Source organism: Drosophila arizonae, chromosome 5, assembly GCF_054131065.1.
Source record: "Drosophila arizonae isolate 15081-1271.41 chromosome 5, UAZ_ARI_1.0, whole genome shotgun sequence".
Lineage (NCBI taxonomy): Eukaryota > Metazoa > Arthropoda > Insecta > Diptera > Drosophilidae > Drosophila > Drosophila arizonae.
In genome coordinates, this window is record NC_142925.1 from 3,461,089 (window position 1) to 3,483,536 (window position 22,448).

The 22,448-nt window shown below is 37.0% G+C and overlaps 1 protein-coding gene across 5 annotated transcripts in view; it reads left to right on the forward strand.

The window, feature by feature from the left end:
- The first annotated feature begins 336 nt into the window (after positions 1 to 336).
- exp (expansion) overlaps positions 337 to 22,448 on the forward strand; it is a 40,075-nt gene continuing 17,963 nt past the window's right edge. Inside the window, exons 1-3 of one of the 5 annotated variants that reach the window (XM_089471123.1) lie at positions 337 to 726; positions 1,188 to 1,294; positions 14,332 to 14,525. In XM_089471123.1, coding sequence (XP_089327249.1) covers positions 14,409 to 14,525 — 117 coding nt within the window. In that variant the 5' untranslated portion in view covers positions 337 to 726; positions 1,188 to 1,294; positions 14,332 to 14,408. The remainder of the gene's footprint in view (positions 727 to 1,187; positions 1,295 to 14,331; positions 14,526 to 22,448) is intronic. The other 4 variants (XM_018011348.2, XM_089471121.1, XM_089471120.1 and 1 more) reach the window with 4 other exon arrangements.

Consider the following 22,448-nt stretch of genomic DNA (forward strand, 5'->3'; position numbering starts at 1 on the left):
TAGCAAAAAGAAATGTCTGGGCGCATCTGTCGGATGATGTAATTAACACGTAGAAAGCTGCTTTGATTTATGCTAGATATATGCAAATCAGCGCAGCGAACAACCTTTACGAAAGAGGCGAAGAGAGCCGGTCTTAGCCATGGTTAAGAGAGTAACGATCTGTGGGCGCTCTTAAGCCATGCCGAAGCTCGGCCAAAAAGCTTCGACTTTTTATTTTCGGTGCTCTGCGATACGCTAAATGCTATTAAGCCCAGTTGAGCCATGAAGCAACAAGAAAAAAAAAACTCAAAGCAGAATAAAAGTTTTCAAGCAGCCGAAGCCCGTTCGACAACGTAACCGAACTTACGGTAAGGCCAGCTAGCCAGCCAGCCAGCCAGTTAGCCAGGCCAACAACGTCTTGGCCGTCAGTCGTGTCGCGAAAGTCGTCGAGTGCGTTTGCTAGTTGCTTTTGTTGCTGTCGCTGCGGCACAAACAAACAAACACACACACACACGCTCAACATTTACACACACACACACACGTCGTGTTAGCTGGTGCCGTGTTACAGTGGGTATTAACAAAACAACAAAAATATTTAACAAATAAATAAAAAACCCACACACAAGCTCATCATCAGCAGCATCATCGGATGCTGCTGCTGTCTCTTCTCTTCTTCGTCATCATCATCATAAAAAAATTATAAAAAAAAAAAATTTGTTTAGTGCGCGCAGTCGTTATGCAACTGAAGTGCGTTCCAAAACCAAAACAAATAAGTAAAAATTGAAAAGAAAAAAATCATAGAAAAATAGTTAAAGAAATGCAAATATAAATCAAAAGCAAAGCAAAAGCAAAAGCATAGAAAAAACTCTTTGCTTTAATTAGAAATTTGTACAAATAAAACTGCGGTAAAAGCGTAGAGAAAAATGCACAGAAAATTATAATTAAATAAACAATTTTTATATAAAAAAAAGAAAATAATATAATAAAATAGATAAAACGAAATAGTTTAAAGAAATTTAAAGAAACGAGTTTTTTTTCGGCTGGCCAAGTGAAATGCCAGACAAACAAACGAAAGTGAAAAGCTAACTGAATTAATGCAAAATAAATTAGAAATAAAATAAAATTATAATAAAATTATATATAAATATAAAAATATTATAAAGAAATTATACTTATATTATACACAAATCAATTGGAATCAATTACAGCTGCAGCTGCTGCAAGTGCAACGAGAGCTGAATGCAAACGTAATCATTGGGAAAATTGTGTGTGCCAAACAATTTCGACACAGACAAAAAAACTAATTGAGCAAAAGGTGAGTAGCATGTCAGAGGTGCATGCTGCATGCTGCATGCAACGCATGCAATGCGGCCCTCGCGGCGTATGCGTAACATTTAGCCCAAGGCGTAGGAAGGCGGGCGAACACATAACATACAAGTGTGTGCATGAGTGTATGTGTGTGTGTGTGTGCATTGTTGTGCACTTCCTGCTTAAATATATATGTATATATATACAAATATATATAGTTATATATCCATCTGTCTCTGCTGCTTTGCATTTAAAATATTTTTGAAAAATGTTTCTCCATGCGTTTGTTGTTGTTGTTGTCAAGGTTGTCCACACATGGAACTAATATCCATGTTTTGCGGCTTTAATTAAATACTATTAGTGCAGAATTAAGAGAGCCACACAATGTCAAGCTCCAGTTAGTTGGGCCAGCTCGCTCTGACCCTGAGCATGTGACTGTGTGTGTGTGTGTGTGTGATGAGCTGTCAGCACGCCTCCAAAAAAGAAAAAAAAAATAAAATAAACAACGAAGCTAACAAAACAAATGCAGTTAATAAAGCACAAGCCCAAAACAGAGATGAGACTGAGACTGAGACTGAGACAGAGACCGAGACTGAAATGAGAAGAATTGCTGGTAGGTGTTGCGACAATTGTTAAGGAAGGAAGTCGCAGTGCGGTGCGGCGCGGCGCGGCTCGACTTGGCTTCAGTCAGTCAGCGAATGCAGTGGGCGGCAATTAAAGTGCAGCCAGAAAAACTTGTTGCAGTTGCAGTTGCAGTTGCCCCAGCCGTTGCAGTAGCAGCCGAGGCGCCCAATTATTCAGCCATAAATGTAAACAATCGCATAAAAGCGCCTAAGTAGCAAAGCCAGCCCCCTCTCCTCCCACCCACCAAAAAAAAAAAATCTAGAGAGAAGCTACAGGCAGACAGACACGCTCGGCGCTCTCAGTGTATGAAGTGTTGAAAATGCAACAGGCCGAACTCAAAAAACTCAAAAAAAATATATGCACAAATTTAGTCTCACCCCCCTAACCACCCCCTGCTTTGCCCACAAGCAAGCCAGCCAGAACTAAGCGAGAAGCATCTGAAAAACAACGCAAGTCTCTTAGACAATAACGTGGCAATTTAATGGGAAATGTCAGTCACAAGGCGTACAACAACAACAGTTGACTTCATTTTCTCAGAAGCAACAAAAGAAAAACTACAACAACAACAGCTACGGCTACAACAATATGCATGAACAAATGAGTTTTCGTGCGCGCAGACATAAAAAAGGTCGTGGCAAAGTTACAAACGCAATGACAGCAACCAAATACAACAACAGCAATGACACAAAAAAGGCAATGCGCAATGCACAAAATACAAACAACACAATCGACACACATTTATATATATATATATATTTATATATATATCCGTTAAGCCATGTCAAAGTGCATGACTGCCAAAAAGACGGAAAAAAAAACAAAAATCTAAGCTAAGCCCCCTTCACTCAAACTTTTGCATATATAACGGCCATGCACACATACCTATATATATGTATATATAAATATATTTCTAAAGCTTCTATAGATTGGTGTCACACTTTTGTCCACACATTTCATTCTTTAGGCCTGGCGAAAAAAAAAAATTAAATTTCTTTTGCTTCTCTATTCACAAATGCGCGGCGCATTTTTATGAGCTGACTTTGACTTATATCTATGCATATATATACACATATATCTCTATATATATAAGCTGTCGAAGTACAATTTATGTTCGTTATTCATTAGCCAAATGTCCTCGGCTCACAAAAAATGGGCTAATCAGATGCGCAGCAAATGCAAATTTGTAGACAAAGCAAACAAATATTCTAAATTAATACTATTACGAAACTTTCGAGAACATCGATCGATGCCTCGAAGACCTTTAAAAGGCTTCGCCGTGGATTAAACAAAAAAAGAAACTAAATATAATTTTTTTAAATTTATATATATACAAATTTACTTTTGTTAGCATCTTATATAACTATGAAAATAAAAAGCTTAGGATTTTGGCTATTTTAAATTAAAAAAATTAAAAATTATTTTACTATAAAAAAAAATTATAAAAATATATGTTTTATTTTTATTTATTTTTCTTTTTATAATGAAATAATTTTTATACTGTAGCATACATTTTCCACTTTGCAGGAAAGAATTTAGACAAAAAGTTTGATTTTTTCTTGTAAAATGAAAAATGTTTTCTTCACTAAACATTTTTTCTTTTTAAAAATAAAAAAATAAATTAAAAATAATAATAAAAAATATTTTTATTGCCAAAGTTTTCAGCTTCATATTTGGATTATAGAATCAAAGTACAAAATTCAGTAAATATGTAATAATGGAACATTGTTATTTTAAATTATTCAAAATACTTTATTAAAAGTTACACAAGATAATATTTTTCAAGTTATTTTTATTCAACCAGCCCAGCTCTAATATTTCTATGATCTGCTGCTTTTCCATGCATAATTCTAAAATCGAAAAAAATAAATAACCTTGGCCGAAAGTAACTATATGGATATATTTATTTGTTGTATAGTTAACAAAAAGTTTTCATATGCCAGAACTGCTACAGAAATATGTTTTTATTTTTATTTTATTTTATTTTTTTAATATTCACAAGAAATTTAGCTTTAGAGTTTTCTTCTTTTTTTACCCTTCAAACTTTCTTCACTTTATAGTACATATAAAATATATATAATTCTTTAGCCTCAACTCTAATGGATGCTCCCTGAACACTTAGAAACTGCCCGACAGCTATTTCCATTGTCTACAAAATAAGAAACACACACTTTTATTGGTCTACTAACTACAGGTCGACACACATATCATGGACAGCACGCTGAAAGTTGTTAACGCCCGCAACAATAACAATAAAAGCTCACTGAGAGCGCTAATTAAATTGTTAAATTATTATTAGTAGTACTTAGACAGGGCTGCGGCACGTGGTCACGCAGACTAGGTTACTATAGATGCGCCTTAATGGCTTATCATAGAAGTAAGAGCAGCAGCAGCAGCAGCAACAGCCTCATCCAAGTCGCGCTTTAAATCTCTTTATTAAAACATTATATCATTGAACATTGTTTCGCGGCTATCTGAATTGTGTTTTAAGTGCACGCGTAGGCCACAAAAGGTGTTTGTTGTGTGCTCATGTTGTTGTTGTTGTTGTTATTGTTTGTATTGCTGTCTCTTTCTGTGCTGACCGCTGCAATCAGGCAAACAAAACGCTTGTTAAACAAACAAACACAAACACAGTGAAAAATATTATGAGCTATCTTACTTCATATTTCCGCTCGTCAGCAGCTGCCGCCGCCGTTGCTGCAGCATCATCAATCTCTAATAAATAAAAGCCGAAAAAAAACTTTCGTAGGGCCATTTGAAAAAGTGAAAAGCAGAGATTTAAAACTTTTGCTGCTGCTGCTGCTGCTGCTGCTGCTGTTGTTGCTGATTGCAGGCGTGTGATAAGCACAAATCAGCAAAAAAAAAGTATTGTATTTATATGAAAAAAAGCCAACTTAAATAGCCGCTGCTTTCATTCAGCGAACATTTATTAAGCCAACTAATGATGGTCAACGTAACTCGCAACGTTTTCAATACCCATTGTAAGTGACTAAATGGGGTGTATTGTTTTTTGTGCAAATATTATATGACATGACGGAAGAAGGCTGTGTCGTTGGCTTGAGCTTGGCTGAGGTGTGCAGGCAGAGTTAAGCTGCCAATTTACCTCTGTGTATGCAACTCTCTCTCTCTCTCTTTCTCTTCCTCTCTCTCTCCGCCTGCTCCTCTCCCACCCACTCCCATTCCGCCTATCACTGTGCGACTCTGTGGAACTATTTCTGTTTCCCGATTTATTCCTCTGTCTATTTGTCTGTCTTTCTCCCTCTCTCTTTGTCTCTCTGCCATCTATCTGTCTATCTATGTGCGACTCTTTGAGACTCTATCTATTTCCAGGTTTATTCCTTTATCGAATCTTCTGTCTGTCTTATGTCCTTATCTCTATCTCTAACTGTCCGTCTGCTCCTCTAGGTATCTCTTGTCTATGTTTCATATTTATTCTGAATTATCGATAAGTTTGCTATTCCTGTGATCGATATTTATATCGAATAGAACTATTTTAGGTTGATAATCCTAAGACCTTCTTCAATTACGCCTCTTCACACTACACTTTCTTACCTAGGGTATCTTCTAGTCGTGCCTTACTTTCTCGAGCACTTTTACTTGCTTTGCTTTACTTCTTACAAATGTTGAAAGAAAGAAATTTCAGTTTCGTTTTCAAACTCAGTCGCTCGTGGAAAATTTAGTGCTCACAGTTGATGTTGTTGTTGTCTCAGTTGTTGTTGTTGTTGCTGTTTAAGTTGTTGCTGTTGCTACGTTTACATGAGCTGCACGCCATGACGCGCTGTGTGGTAGGCAGCCAGCCAAGCAGCCAGACGGGCAATAGCCAGTTGAAGCGTGCAGGCCAAATGAAAACTGAAAACGAAAGCAGCCGCTAAAACGTTGTTGTTGTTGTTGTTGTTGTTTCTCGTTTGTTGTTGTTACTCTTTTTGCAAGTAATTTCTGTGCTTCGCTTTTCACCTCACACACACACACTCACTCACACATCCATAAGCTCTTTTTTGGCCTGCACTCGTCTGTTTTTGGTTCGCTCAAGTTTTGCTACCAAAACAAAGAAACGTAACGAATCTTGAAAAAACGCGCCAAAAAATGCGGAAAGCCTAGCTTTTTTTTTATGTAGCCAACAAAACTTTGTTTTCGTGTAATGAGAGTGTCAACTCGTTTGATTTCCAAGTGGACGCATCGCCCTGTGAGCCAGTTTTCGATAACACCTGCCACACGGCTGGGCTGCTGCACTCGTTTTATTTTCCATTTCTCACATTGATTAATGGTGCGCGGCGGGTTCATTAGGCAAGCGGCCAAAACGTTTGACTATGATGCAACAGCGAATGCCACAGTTTGAGGCCATAGCCTAAAGTTTTTTGGAAATAAAGAAAACCTAGCTCAGCTCCACTTTTAGCGAGCTCAGAGTGAGCAGGATAACAGCCAACCTGCTGCAAGTTCGTTGCCTAAGTCATTCGTTAAGCAAACAATTTGCATGCGCAACAAAATTTCAAGCAGGACAATAACAATTTCGAGCATTTTTAGGCCATTCACCAAAACGCCACAAGTTCGTTGCCTAAGTCATTTGTTTTCAAACAATTTTCGGAATATTTAGTTTTTATGTTGGACTTGATTAACAACAGCATCGATTTTAGCCTTGGTGTAGTCATTTGTCTTAAATGCAGCAAGTTCGTCGTCTAAGTCATTGGCTGAAACGCGTAGCTTTATTATAGCAAAAGCAGCTAGTAATGCACAAAGTTCGTTTCCTAAGTCATTTGGCATACAATATGCAGAATAACAGAATACAAGTTTGTTGCCTAAGTCATTTGTTTAGCTAGCCATATACGTATGCCACAAAGCAGGACAACAACAAATTTTAGCCTTTTTTGGCTATTTTTACAAGTTCGTTGTCTAAGTCTTTCGTTTGAAAAACAATTAAATTGTTCATATTCGACTTTAGCAGCTCCTACTGCACTCGTGCATCAAGACGTGTCAAGCCATTTGTTAAATTTACATTTTGAGCGTCTGCTGAATGAACTTACGCACACAGAGACAGACAGAGACAGAGAGAGAGAGAGACCGAGACGAAAAGCCATAAAAATCAATCAAATCTAGTTACAACAGAAAAAACAAAAACAAAAAATTGAAATGTTAACTCAAAGTCGACGATTTTCGTTTTTCGTTTAGTTTGTTTTCATTTTTTTGGTTTTTTTTTTTTTTTTTTTTTTTTTGTCGCTTGCAACACACGTTGACAGTTACATGATGGAAGAAAAAGAAGCAGCAGCAGCAACAGCTGAAAACGAGCACACAATATATATTGTAAAACCTTATGATTTAACACAAGTTTCATTCAATAATTGCGTGAATGATGAGAGCTAAGCTAAGCCGCGCGTCAGCTAGACGATGCGTGCGGCTAAAGGGAAATATGCGTTGCGAAATATGCATATAAATTTTTAATTATCTGTATGTAAATATGAATATGTATACAAGTGTGTGTGTGTGTGTGTGTTTGATTCGCCAGGTGTTGCCAGCGAGGCGCTCAGGTGTTAAATAGCAGCAGCGGCAGTTCCGCAAGACATTGTTTCAGTATGTTCGGCTGCTGTTTCAGATATTTGCACTATTAGCTTCCTATTTGCGCACGCGATGTATATACTATATATACATACATACATATACGTATATGTATGTAATTTGCATAATGAAAACCTTAACCCCAAACGTAGTGCGATTAACTGAGCCGTGCACTCGCTGCCAAAAAACACTTTCACGGCATTTGTTATGCAAATTAAAGCATTTGATTAGCCATATCCACACAGCCTCCGCCTCTGCCCTCGCCTTCACCTCTGCACTGGCCTCTGCCTTTCGAGTACTCGAATAATACGCATTAAGCCGCTAAATATTACGTATAATTTCTCATTATATAGATAGACAACACACACATGTATGAAGTCAATGACTGCTTAATTTAATTCGTTTAGAAAATCAATGGCCAAGCGAATCTTGAACTTCGCGGCGCTCGGCTTGACCCCCAGCGGGAATTTCGAGCAGGCTCTGTGAAAAGATTTTCGTTTTAGCCACAGATACATACCTATATATACATACATATATGTGGCTATCGATTCTAGCAAAAACTTTGGGTTTGTTTATTTCTGGCCGTGGCCAATCAATCAAATTGCTGCCAGAGCGAAAAATTCTTTTGCCTTGTGAAAGAGAAAGAGAGAGGTGAGAAGGAGAAAGAGAAAGAGAAGATGCTGCCGAGCGCATTAGACGAAAGTATCAAATGATTCGTTTCCCAGACCAAAGGCAGCGCGCTTCATTAGCGCAGCTTTCAAGTCGGTTCTGGTTACATAATGAACCCGAGCGCTAATGAAATATAAATACAAAATCAAACAACAACAACAACGTTTACTTTCTAGCTTTGAAAATTTTGGCTTGACCTTAACATTTTGTGCGCCACATTTGGCAAATGATTTGGCATATTTGTGTTTGTTGCTGCAGCTGGGCAACTAAATGATTTTGGATGCTGGCAACGAAGATGAAAATGGCTATTTATATGTATATATATACCAGACACATATATTTACATACATCTATATATCTATAGAGTCACTTTCAGCCGAAAAAGTCTTCATAGTTTCAGCTCTAACACTGTGCTTGATACTATTTGATACGCCACGCCCACTATGGGCGTGTATGCATAACTTTTTTGACAGTTTGTTGGGAAGCTCAACATTAACCCATTTACAAAATTTCAAGCTAATAATTGTGGAAACTATTCCCAATTTGCCACGCCCTTAATCAGCGTGCTCGGGTAAATATTTCAAATTCCAATTCTCTAGCCAAAAACCGAAAATTTCTATGGCATAGGGAGAGAGTTTCTTTTGTAAAAATATATAGTAATTCAAAATTAGCCATGCCGCCCAGTGGGCGTATCCAAAAAGTAGAACTTGACACACAATCTGATGAACGGACGAATATATAGACAATATTTCAGCTTTCGCGCTTTAATAATGCCGAAATGCTATGCTATCCCATGGGTTGTGGGATAGGTAGGCAAAAAACGGTCAGCTGAAGGGAAGGACAGATGAAGGAGGGATGGAAGAAGAGATATGAAAACGAAGGCATAGACAGTAGAAGACATAGACACGCGAGGAGGAGGATGGATTGATGCTTGAACGGATGGGCAGATAGACGATGGACGAATAGTAAGAGAACGGACGGTCTGATGGGCTGATGGGCTGAAGAACCGATGATGGAATGGACGATCGATCGAATGAACTGACCGTCGAATAGTCGAAGGTCGAAGGAATGAACGGTCGGATAGATGAAGAGACAAATGGATAGACAGCCCAATAGACAGGTGGACGGGCAGTCCAACAATCAAAATCAGAAGAACAACCATACATTATATCAAGCCAACAAATCTATTTGTTCATCTTCCACAAGTTTAAGTGAGTTTAAAATTTAAATGAGAAATCAACAAGTAAAGTTAGCTAACAAATAGGCTAGATCTGTCAGGAAAAAGGCTAAATAGGCAGCACTATGACAATCAGTGCCAAAATGTGACGGCGCTCAATGCAGCAACAAGCACCCACTCAAGCGCACACCTCAGCTCACCCACACACATGCCTAAACACACACCGACACACACACACACACACATACAGTCAAATATTGTTAGGCATGTCAACTGCTTCATTTTGTGTGAAGCCTGCCCACATTTGTCGCATGTAAACAAATGAGCTAGACAAAGCGCAAGTGCTCTCACACACACACACACATACACACACTCACAAACAGCTCGAGGCAGCAGTAACAGCAGCTGTTGCTGTTGCTGTTGCTGGCCAAACAGACAACACGTGCTCTGTGTTTACAGCAGCAGCAGCAGCAACAGCGAAGCTCTCAAATCTCGTGACGCATTCGCAATTGCATTTGAACTCTGTTTAAACAATGACGAGCGTTGGGTAAACGAACTGAAAACTATTTGCAGTCGGCAGCCGGTAAATATTAATGCGAAAAAGTGGCCATCACAAAGCGAGCGACGACTGCAGCCAATGACCGGGCAGACAGGCAACAGCAACAACAAACAGATAGATAGACAGACAGTAAAAGCAACAGCAACAACAACAACAATTGTTAGAATATACATATGTATATCCAAGCAGGCCCACTTCACACCCATTTAAAGTAAATTTACATGCCGAATGATTAATATGCAAGCGCTGTCTGTCTACATCTAACTATGACTATGACAATGAGCTGTTTGTCATCAGCAATATGATAAATTCTTTATTGATTCTCGTAAAACGATAAAGAAAACAAAAAATTACGCTTTCATTCATAAAAGCGTCGTGGCAAGTATTTAGTATGCATCCCTTGTCACTGGATGCACAGTGCATAGAAAGTTCTGTTGGAAAGTCGAGTTGAAACAAAAGACTGAGGCAACGAACTTGGCCAGACGGCGCTTGCAACATGCACAAATTTGTTGCGCTGACATTATATCCAAAATTTTTTTGGAGATTTTTCCCATTTTGCGAAATAATTTACTTTCCATTTCCGTTTGATCATTAATTTCGCAATGGAAATATTTCAAATAGCGAAAGCAATTTTTTCTTTTTTTTTTTTATTATCACTTTTATGGCGACAAATCAGTGTGTGTGTGTGTGAGTGAGTGTGTGTGAGCAGATGCTGCGAGCTGCGAGATGTTAATGAACTTCACGTTTGTTGCGGAAAGTAATTTTTACGTTTTTCTATAATTGAATTAAAGTTTTGCTGATGATTTTATTAAAGCAGTAGTAGCAGCAGCAGCAGCTAGGCTAAACACAAAAAAAGTGCAATAAACAATTTAATTGTGAAAGTTGAGCATTCGTCAATTTACATTCAAATCGCTGTCGGATATGTTTGGCAATAACTCGACTAGTTATATATACATATATAAGTACTATAACAAACTCTGATTAATTGACATTATTTAAATGATGCCAATTTGGCTGCAAGCCATCAAAGACAAAGGTTATTGTTATTACTTTTACTTACGTTTTGTTTGTGAAAGTCGTTTTGAAAAATTTGTGCGTGTGCGCGCAGAGGACTTAAATAAAATGAAACAAAAATCAAATTGAGAGAAAAAATTTGAAAGTGAATGCGATAGCTGTGTGAGATGCAAGTCGCTTTGTAATTTCTGCAGTCAACAGTGAAATATAACAGTAAATATATGCTTGAAATAATGCGGGCAAATCAGCAAAGTCAACAACAAATGCAGCTGATGCTAAAGACTTCATCTCAGCCAGCGGCAGCATCAAGTGCCGCTCATCAGCACTCGACCTGTTTACAGAAGCCCCACCAACAACGACAGAAGAACATCTTCAACGGCTCGTAAGCAAAAACACAGGCGTTTCCCTAGTTTTTGCTCATCTTGAAGCTGTTCTTTTAACAGAAATATGCCAGCATACCAGGGGCCGGCCTCCATCCGCTATGAGTATGCAGGATATTTGAGCACCACTTAATTGTTGTTGTTATTGTTGCTGCTGCTTCAGCATCACAGTTATCAGAACTTTGCATCGAGTTTTTGAACTGTCAGCATTTTTGTGTTTATAAATGTTCCAAGAACAAAATCCAGCTAAAACCATTTTTCTGTTTAATTTCGCATGCACCATAAAGAATGCACATAAAATTGCAACGAAATTGCCGGCCAACTTAATTGGCAGACCGAAGCTGTGATAAACAAATGTTGCCACTTGTTCAGACTTTGCTTAAATGAGCTTAGCAGAGTTATAAAAACAAGTGGCATTTCAAATACCCTTTTTAATGCAAAATATAATATGCAAGTCTGCAAATTTTGAAATGTTAGTGCTTTCGATAGTTGCAATTAATCGATAATTTACCTCACCTCTGCAATTCGCAATTTAAATCCTTACGATATTTAATTGTTGCCGATACTGCTATGTTAATTAACATTTCCACCCCCAGGCCAGAGCACTGCTACGCAACTGTTGCTCAGCAGTTCTATGTCGCATAGCTTTGCGTTTCAAGCTTTACAATAAAGTCAGCTATGCCGTTTTTAGTGTATTTTAATATATGCATCTATGCTATAACCAATTGCTCATATCATTGGCAAGCTATTCACGTAATTGCTCGTCGGGCACAAACTAGAACACGTCTGCGCCTGGAGTACTTGTACACGTTGTACGTGCCATGTCAGAACAGGCAAACGGGAGTAGACACGATGTTCTATATAGTTGAAGTGCTGGTTTATAGGTAGGATGTATAAATAACAATAGTCTGGACAGGCTGTATCCTACATATATGCATACATATGTATATATATTTATCTGTCTGTATATTTGTATGTTTAACAATGGCAGCCAAAATTGAAAGGTGCAAAAACAGCGAAAATGCAGCTCAATAAACTAGCTAAAATGTTTTGGGCTTAAAGCGACACTGATGCAGATACAGATGCAGATGCAGATGCAGCGATGGAGACAAAACGAACGGTGTAAAGAAAAAAAAATTGTCAGACAGTCGTACAATTTAACGGCTTTTGTTGCATAAATGCAGCAGGCAACATTTGTTATGCGATTGCAATCTATCGCGCAAAATGGCGCCGATTGTTGACAATGCGAATCGAGTACGATTGCAAGTATGAGTATCGAGTATTGAGTGCGAGTACGAGTACGAGTGCGAGTACATCGTTTGGCTGCAATTGCGCAAAAGGCGTTGAAAATTTATGGCTAACAAAACAGGCAGCACCATAAGCCGCTAGACAACAAGCAGCCAGCATCCCCCTAAAGTTGAGGCTGTCAAGCAGTCAATCAGTCAATCAGGCACTCAGCCGATTCGGCAAAAGAAAGCTGACAGACAATTATAGACACTAATAATAATGATAATAACAACAACAATAGCAGCAACAAAGCGTATAAATATGACAACAGGTTAGCGAACCTCACACATTTGCATATGAAGAAAGAGAGAGAAAGAGCGAGCGAGAGAGCGAGAGAGATTGTGTGTGTGAGCATAGTCTAACACAAAAAAAGGGAGAAAGGGAGCGAAGAGCGGTACTAAAAAGCTTGCCGCTACGCGCGTTGATCGTTGGGGCCAGTTTCCAAGAGGTGTTTATTATGCAATGAGCGTTTTTTCATCAACTTGACAAACTGAGCCATGAAAACAAAGCAAAAACACAGAAAAAAAACAACAAGCGACTTGGCTCATTTTGCCTTTGTTTTACCATTGTGCTTTATGATTATATTTTCTCTCTTCCCTGGCCGTTGCTTTTTTGTTTTTGCTTGCGAAGGCCTACACTACACACACAGGTGATATTCATTTGTCTGTATCTGTATCTGTATCTGTATCTGTATCTACGATGCGTCGTCTGGGCTGAGAGCCCGACCAAAATGACAAGTAATTCAATAAAAATTGCATGTTTTACATAAATTCTGTTGGCAGGTCATAAAAATGCCAAAGTCCCATAGCGCACACTGATTCCAAGCTGAATGAAAATGGAAAGAAGAACAAAGATTATTTATTGCACTCTGGGAAAATGGAAGATGTTCTGATTGAGACTTAACATGGCATTTAAAACTTCATTTAGTATTATATTGATAGAAGTTGCATACCCAATAGCTATAATTAATTTTATTCGTTTCCAGGTCGTCAGTGTTGCTATTTCGTTGTATTATTTTCAAAGTATAGATACTGAATCGTTTTTATATCCCCCTAAAAGTAGAAAATAAAAACGTATTATTCGATTAGTAACTAGCTGTTTTTGCATTAATAAAAAAAAAAAAAAAAAACTTTAATATCAAATGGATTAACTTAAAATTCCATTTCCACTCCTCCTATCGAGGTTTTAAGTATATTTAATAAACTTTTTATTCATTCAAACCATTGCATATCATGCGATAACAATCTCAACATGAAATGCATATAGATCTCGTATACTCTACCTTAAACAAACAATTATATCAACTTCAGACAATGCAAATAATATCAGGCAGGCGCATGCCAACTGCAGGTACACCTACTGCAGCTCCAGCTCCAGCTCGAAAGCTTTATTGGGTAACAGGGGCTGGCACAATCGCAAGTTTACACAGCTGAGAGGCCGAATTGGGATGACTTGTAAAAAGGAAGTCGGGTCATAAACAATATGTGTTATTATTGTGCTGTGAGTGCGTTGACCCAGCGTTGATTTTTATTTACTTTTTTTTTTTTTTTTTGGTTCTTTCACTGTTTGGTTTGCAATTTGACGCTGCACAGTGTGAAGCCTGTCAGCACCCAAATAAAATAAAAGAGAAAAGTTCTTGAACCAAAGAGAGAGACAGAGAGAGACGAAGAATGTTGGTATTTACAGTTAGATGGTTAAATACGTCGGCAGACTTTAAAGCCAAAATACACAACATCCCATGCATATTCACAAACAGAACATTTATGACTTACTTGTCGTATCTTTTGCAGACTCTCGCCTGGACTGGGGATCCGCAAGAAGAGAACAAGAAGAAAAACAACAACAATATTAAACAACAAAAGTCAAAATGGTTTCGAGAAGAAAAATATTATCACGTTCGCGCGATGATCTAAACCTGGATCAGACATTCACCCAACAAGAGGAGGAGGAAGATGTCTGGTATCAGAAAGATAAGCTCTATAAGGTAAGCCTGACCACAATGATTGATGCAATTATACTTATGCAAACGAGTATAAGAGATACGTATAAGTTGATAAGTATAAGTATGCTAAGTGTTTGGCTGGCAGCTACTGAATTATAAAGTCAAATGGAGGCCATGGCAAGACGACACGATTTTATACAATTGGACAGCTCAAGACTTTTTTGACTTCCGCTTGGCCAGTTGGTTGGTTGGTTCTGCTATTGCTTATGCTACTGCTTCTTCTTCTTCTTCTATGATTTGTGGCTATTTTAGAGTGTGGCTATATTCTCGACACGTGCAACGCGGTTGCATTGAGGTCAGCAACAGCATAAAACGCACTAAACCTTAGCCGCAGGCGATCTGTGCTGTTGCTGTTGCTGCTGTTGTTGTATTGACCAATTGCATTAATTACCGTTAGGCCATCGCATTGCGTTGTGCATTTTTAATTTGCCTATGGCCATTTGGCAGTTGCCGCAACGACAGCTCCAAGCAACAGCAACAACACCACGAAGAAAACAACAACAAAATGAAACCCTAATGTACAAGCCCAGCACGAGCTTCACTTCAGCTATGTATGTGTGTGTGTGCCTAGTGTTTATCCATGTGTGTGTGTGTGTGTGTGTGTTTGCTGTTGGCTTCTTCATCTGTGTGTGGGCATTTCTCATTGATTTCAGCAGCATTTAAGCCAAACAAAATAGACAATAAAATCAGCATTTAGTTGCTGTCTCTAGCTCATGTCATGTTTATGCGCTAATCATAGCGTGATTTATCATATCGTAATACAATATGCTTTAGATCTACATGACCTAACCATGCAGAAATATGTTAACTAAAAACAGGTATATGTATATATGCAACAAAAGACATAACAGAAACTTGAGTAAAATAAGCAAATATTTGAAATATTTGTATAAGCGTGATATAAGAGTTAAACAACATGATTTAATTAGGTATGTTTGTTTGATATTTGTTGTATGTGTAACGTAATAGGTTTATTAATAATTAGGTATATTCATATAGATAATAAATAGCCCGGATACTTTAATTATATCATATTACATTTTCAATTCATTTAATTTTAGTGTAATATATATCTAATCAGGTTTTCATATATCTAATATTATATATACAAATATAATTGTTTTAATTAATAATACATTTTATTTTATTTTATTTATTTATTTATTTTTTTTTTTTTACTTTTGTTTGGGCACAATAAATATTTATTATATGTTTTGTTATACGTATTATACATATTCATAATTCGTACTTACGCTCAAAATGTTTTTTAGTAAAAACTTATATAATATTAGATGTTGCTTATATAAATATTTAAGCTTATGCAAAAAGAGAAGAGTATAAGTGTGGGTATAAATATAAGACAAACGTATAATCTTTTTATACTTATGCCCACACTTTTACTTTCTTCGCTTTTATACCTTTCTTTAACTATTTTAACTTTTCTCATACTTAAGCAATCCCTTATACTTAAATATCTTCAATTTGACTTCCTTTACTCTAAATAAATAAATCATAAATTTCCTTTTCTAGGAATGACCTTTGTGACTTACTTCTCCAAGTATATCTCCATGTCATATTCAAACTTCATAGCCCACATCGCAATACTTTTTAACGCATAAACGTTCAATTTGTCGCCCGCTTTTAAGCTTTATTATTTTTTGGCAAATGCCGTTGCTGCCCACACACTCACGCACACACACACACACACACACTCACGTCTATTGTCGCCATAAATATTATGTTTATTATTTAACTGGGTTAACTGCAGTCAGTGAACAATTTGAACCAATCAAAGTCGAGCACTTTTATGCCCCTCTATCAAATTTTCTCCCCTTTTTTTGGGGGGGATTTGCATAAAGCCGCGCCCAAAGAAATCAAAAGCTAAGCGACACTTTATTCGCCTTGTGTCATATAAAACTTTGTCTATTTTTTCTCTTCTTTTTTTGGGCCAGAAAAAAATGCAAACGCCCACGCGTTTTTAGCCGCCGCCGCGTTTCGCAATTGGCGTGAGCGTCTATATAATTCCATTTAGCAATACTCAAAATACAAAAGGCGTCTAGTTTTTCCCATGGAAATGAACGAATAAAAAAAAAAAAAACACAAAAACTACTACAAATTATGGCAGCATTTTCCTATTGTCGTTTGCTTAGCTCTGGGGGCCCTTTTGAATCGGACTAAAATTCGTTTTCTTTTTTTTTTTTGCCTTAATTTTTTTTTTTGTCTTTGGGCATTTATTGAGCAATCTGTGTTGGGCTTGTACTATATTCAATAATGTTTACAAATTTATTAGCTGGGAACGTTGTCGCTGCCTGCCATATGCAGCACCAAAACAAAAGACTTAGGCAACGAACTTGTTTTGTGTTTTGCATAAAGGAGAACTTTTTAGTGCAATTGCGCTAAGTGATTGACTGCTTTCTGTCTCTGTTTCTTCTTCGCCTGCTTCTTCTTCTTCTAACCGCTTTTCCATGCCAACGAAAGTAGCATGAAAATGAAAGTTTTTCATTTATTCGGCTAAGCTGACAAGTTTTCGCTTCGCTTCGCCTCGCTACTGCTTGTTATTGTTGCAGTTGTTGTTGTTAGTGCTGTTTTTGCTTTTCCACTTCCACTTCCATGCGCCTGTTTGGGCACTCGTTCACCTGGTTTCGGTTTCGCTATCTGGCTGGCTGGCTGCTTGGCTGGCTTTGTACAACAGGATTTTGCTGGCACCGCCAAAAACGCGTTGGCGCAAGCAGGAAAAACCACACACCAAACACAAACACACAAACACACATACACATGCACAGGCATACACGCACACGTACGCTTGGCGCGTAATTTAGCTCTTCAACGTGCAGGAAAATTATGTTTTTGTTTTTGTGGAAAATGTGACTGCTTCGCAATTTTGTTGCATCTCATTCGATAGTCGTTTACGAGCTGACAAGGGAGCAAATTGGTTGTGTACAATTTTTGCTGTCTATAGCTCTATGCGTCAGTCAGTTTATCTGTTTGATTGAAAGCTAAAAACTTGACACTTCATGCTTTGTCCTTACCATGTTGATATTCGGCTTTGTATTAGAAGGGGGAAATCACGTATAATACAATATTGCTTAGTTATTGACTTAGTTACTAAATTACCTTCGTCTACTGGGGCAATGATAAATCGAGTATTATTCTTATCAAATACAACTTAAATATCAGAAATTCGTATGGATTTACTTGATTTATTTTACAGCTATAGATTTACTTGATAGATAATCATCTATCCCTTCCCATGATCTCCCATGCGGTGTTCTAGTAAATAGTCGTAGATGGCTCATGCTTCAATATGCCTTACAGAAAGATCATATCTATCTATCTATATATGAAATTTATGATAGATTTGGTTCAGAGTAATTATAGAGTATGATATAATATGATATGAACAGCACATAAACAACGATTTTGGGATAAACTTTGTGCATTATTTTGTCGTAATTATGCAGTTAATTAGATGCTTCTGCAATATTCTTACTTAGTTTCCTGTTCAAGCATGCACAAAATTAATAATATATTAAAATAAAACAAGGATATATATATTTTTCTTATATATATATAGAGTTATATAAGCACAAATCAATCAATTTGGCCTGACGGAAGACACCGCCAGCTATTATTATAGACGAAAGAAACTATGCATGAAATTAACATAAATTTGTATTGACCAAACAGAGAAACAACTAGAGAGCGAAATAATGAAAAGATAAGCAAAGACAAATGTTTAAGAGATGCGAGCCACTTGATGGCGAGCGCTTTTTACTCAAAAACCAGCCAAAAATAATATTTATTTTGCCATTAGTTGGCTTTTGGAAATGGGTCAGGCGACATTTCAAGTTCTGCGCTTGGGGGCGAAAAAACAAATGCAAAATAAAATATGAAAAAAAAAAGAGTAGAAAACAAAATAAATAAACAACCATTTCTTCTGTAACGAGTGCAACCTGTCACGTCGCTACGAAATATATTTATCAAGTCCATAACAATTTGAAATGATGATTATATCTATTGGCAACAAAGCTCGCCGCGCCGCAAATTCATTTTATTAAATGTCAACTTTGAGCGCTTGGCGCATCTGTTGCCATCCTCGACGAGACGCTGGAGCTGAACACCAGCCGCAGCCACAGTCGCAGCCGAAAGTCGTGACTGCAAAAGTTCAACAACATTTTGCACAAAAAGTGCAAACTTAATAAACTTAGAGAAGAAGAAGAGGAAGAAGCAGCAGCAGCAGATGCAGCACCAGAGTCTGGTTAGATTCTCTGCAGAGCCGAAAGCAACTTCCGTGCTGATTGCACTTGTGCACGTGTTTTTTCTGCTGTTTCACTTTTTGCTGCTGGGTGTCAATTACAGAACTTATTAAAGCCAAATCTAACGTACAGCTGCTTTAATTACAGCCCAACGACAGCTGTGCCCTTTACAAATCAAATACAAGCCCCGCACAGCTTGTGCCACATTTGTGACATGCCGTGTTGGAGGCGTGCCAGAACATACCAAAACTTTCAATGTTGGTGGGGGGGATAAACAGAGAGCATAAAGGTCGTCTAAGCTGTGGTATCGCCAGAAATACTAAGAAAGAATATGAGAAATACTATGAAAATACTATATGTAGCTGAGATGGGATAGAGCTCAGAGCAAAAGAAGCTGTCTATATGTATGTATATATATTTTTTGTATTTTGGTTTTGTGCAATGTCTCTACATCTGTCCCTACGTCTGTATGTATGAAACTTTTATCTGCACTATTAAAGCTACCCTCGAATTATAAAGTGTAAAATTGTTTCCAATCTACCCATTGACAAATGCACAGTGAATGAGTATTCTGCAGTCGGTAACACCTGCCTGCAACGTTCTCACTTGTTAATTAATTTTTCGGTTAAAAATTGAATACACACAAAAATTTGTTGGGTTAATATTATATATGGCATATGTATATAAAGCTCAAGGCTTTATGTTATGGCAATAATAAGACTTATAATTATATTAGCTAAATGTCAATGGCATATTTCATTAACGAAAATTGCTCCTTTATGGTAACTCGTCTCAATTCAAAAATGCATATATAATTTTAACACTTTTACTTATGCCTCCCCTACATAAACACTCGAAGATCAATATATAATCGACATTTATCATGTGATTTATTGCATTTATTTGTTTGGCCAGTTTTCTACCGAAATTAAGAAGTTGATTAGCTAAGCTCTGCTCAAAAAGTAGAGCGCATAGTGAATATCCGCATGTGACGTATATTCGATTTTCGGAAATGAATATTTTGGAGGCCTTTTGTTGGTTCTCATGCCACTCACTCATGTCGACAAGTGTGGCAACATTGAATGCCAAATTAACTTTTGACAGCTGTTTTACTTTGAAGTCTTCATCTTTTGCCTATTCCAAAAAATGCAGGAAATAAAACCTCTATAGAATTTGAATGCAAAGAGAACACCCGATAGATACCGCAGCCACTGCACTCAGGTGGATGACCTGTGCTCTCTTAACTCTTTCTAGTGTACGAACAGGATAAGATAAAGATTATATACTTAGGGACGACATTGCAGCTGAAAAAGATATCAAAAATTTATTTTGAAGGATGGCAAATGAGTTCATGAAGAAATCAATATATATTTAACAAAACCATTATACCCTGATTTCCCATTGAAAATGGGTTCAAAATAACAGAAACTTCCTAGTATTTCTTAAATAACATTTTAAGCTAGGTAAAGGAATCCAAAACTATTTTAAGAGTTCAGGAATTATCATGAAACTTGCGACCCGATTCGCTCTGAATGCTCAACCAACGACTAACCCGTACTCAGAATGTAGATGACTTATGGCTTAGCTAATCAGTTAATTTGCTATGCAAACGGCAAGCTCAGTGTGAAAGTCAAATTAGCATTTCGAGATTATTTTTAATATATTTTTTATATTTAATATATTTGTGGAGCAACGTTCTTTAATTTTAGCAGCTGCACATAAATTCAACGGGCTTTTTTTAAATTTTCTTTTAAACTTTGAATTGTTTTAGTAATAATTTAAAACAGCTTTGTCATAAGTGTCTTAAATTCATAATTAACATGCTTATTTATTTAGATATGTTCTTATAAAATTATTTAAATATTGTAAGAAATTTAATGTGTGTGTCTGTTGCTGTTGCCTTTTATATACACATGCTCAGACGATTTGCGTCAGAGATTTGTATATAGATATTTGATGCTGTTGTTGTTGTAATTGTTGTTGCTTAAACAAATTTCCATGCTATACATAGGTACGTTAATAATTTGCATAACAAATGTGCGCTTACGAAAACCAGTTCAGTTTGTTTTTCAAGAATCGATTGGCATTTTGGGCAACTCAAAGAAAAAAAAAACATGTATATAACTAAAAACATATATATGCATAATATATATCGGGGCTGTGCTAATTTTTAGCCAATATCAGCTAACAAGAACTTTGAGAAGTGCATAGAGAGGCGCTGCGCCTCTTAACGCTTGCCAAACCGAAACTTTTGACATTTTGAGGTCGTCGCAATAAAATTTTGTTGTTGTTTTTTTTTTTTTTTTTTGGGAAGTAAACGGCCTAGAAAATATTTATAATAAAAACAACAAAGACGACTTTGTAACTTGTTTTGCGTTGGCCTACAAGATTCTTTTTTGGCCAAAAGAGGCTGAAGATGATGAAGAAGAAGAAGAAGCAGACGGAGGCAAAAACCTGTACAACAAAAGTGAATCTGCCCGTAGCCGAAGAATCTAAGCGAGCTTTTGAAGTGAAATCAAAAGTGCTTGTCGACTCGAAACAGCAGCAGCAACAAATTAAAGCTAAAGTACGCCACAAACACACACACACACACACGCTCGCAACTATACAAAGCCGAAAAGGTTAACAAGTTTTACTACATGATTTATTTGCATTTTTAATGTGCTCGCCAGGCAGCATCGGATCAGCCAGCTCTGGAGCTCAGCCTAGACGAGTTTCAGCTAACGTACTCCCCTTTAAAAACTCTATGTAGAACTAAAAAAAAAAAAAACTCTAAAAAAATAGACGTTAGCTTGTTTGCCTTATTCATATTTTATTTGTGTTTTAGTCTGAACTTTGCCAGAAAAGAGTTCGTTTTTTTTTGGAAGGGGGGAGGGGGGGTAATACTGCTCATGTTGGTTACTGGGCTAATGGCTTTTGCTTTATGACCCTGTTCTTCTGTTTGGGTTAATTGAACTCTTTTTATCCGTGTATGCCTGGCCGTATGATAATGCGGCGCCATTAAACCGCCAGCTGTGCCCGCAGCAGCAGCAGCAGCAGCAGCAGCCTTGATTATATGCGAGCGTCGTACAAAGAGTACAGCACAAATTTCAATTAAATGAAGTCATGAACCAGTTGATTTGATTTGTATGTGATGTGGCTCATATGCTTACATAAGTAGTTCACTTACGCAGTTCATTAAAGCTCAGTTTTGCATGAGGACTGAAAGCTTCAAGAGACGGTCTGGTAGAGGTAGTTCCGAAAACGAAAAAAATGCAACAGAAATTGAACTGAAGTGAACTTAAATGAACCAGCTCAAAATGATATTGAAGTCATTTGCATGCGCTAAAGTTCATATGTGCTTTAAGATAGTTCATTAAGCATTACAAATGGCATTTTGGCTTACATGACTAACATAATTTTACTTACCTTATTTTACTTTAATACAATTCATAGTTTAGTATATTTAAAATTTAGAAAATTTAGTTATAATTATTATTTACTAATCTTATTTTCATTGTTGTATTTTTTTTTATATGTGTATATATATATGTACTTAATTTTTATAGTTAAATATATTTTTTGTGTATAGTTTTTTTCATTGGGCTATATTATTTTTATTGAGTTATAGTTTTTATACTTTTTTGTTTATTATATTTTTTTTTTTCAT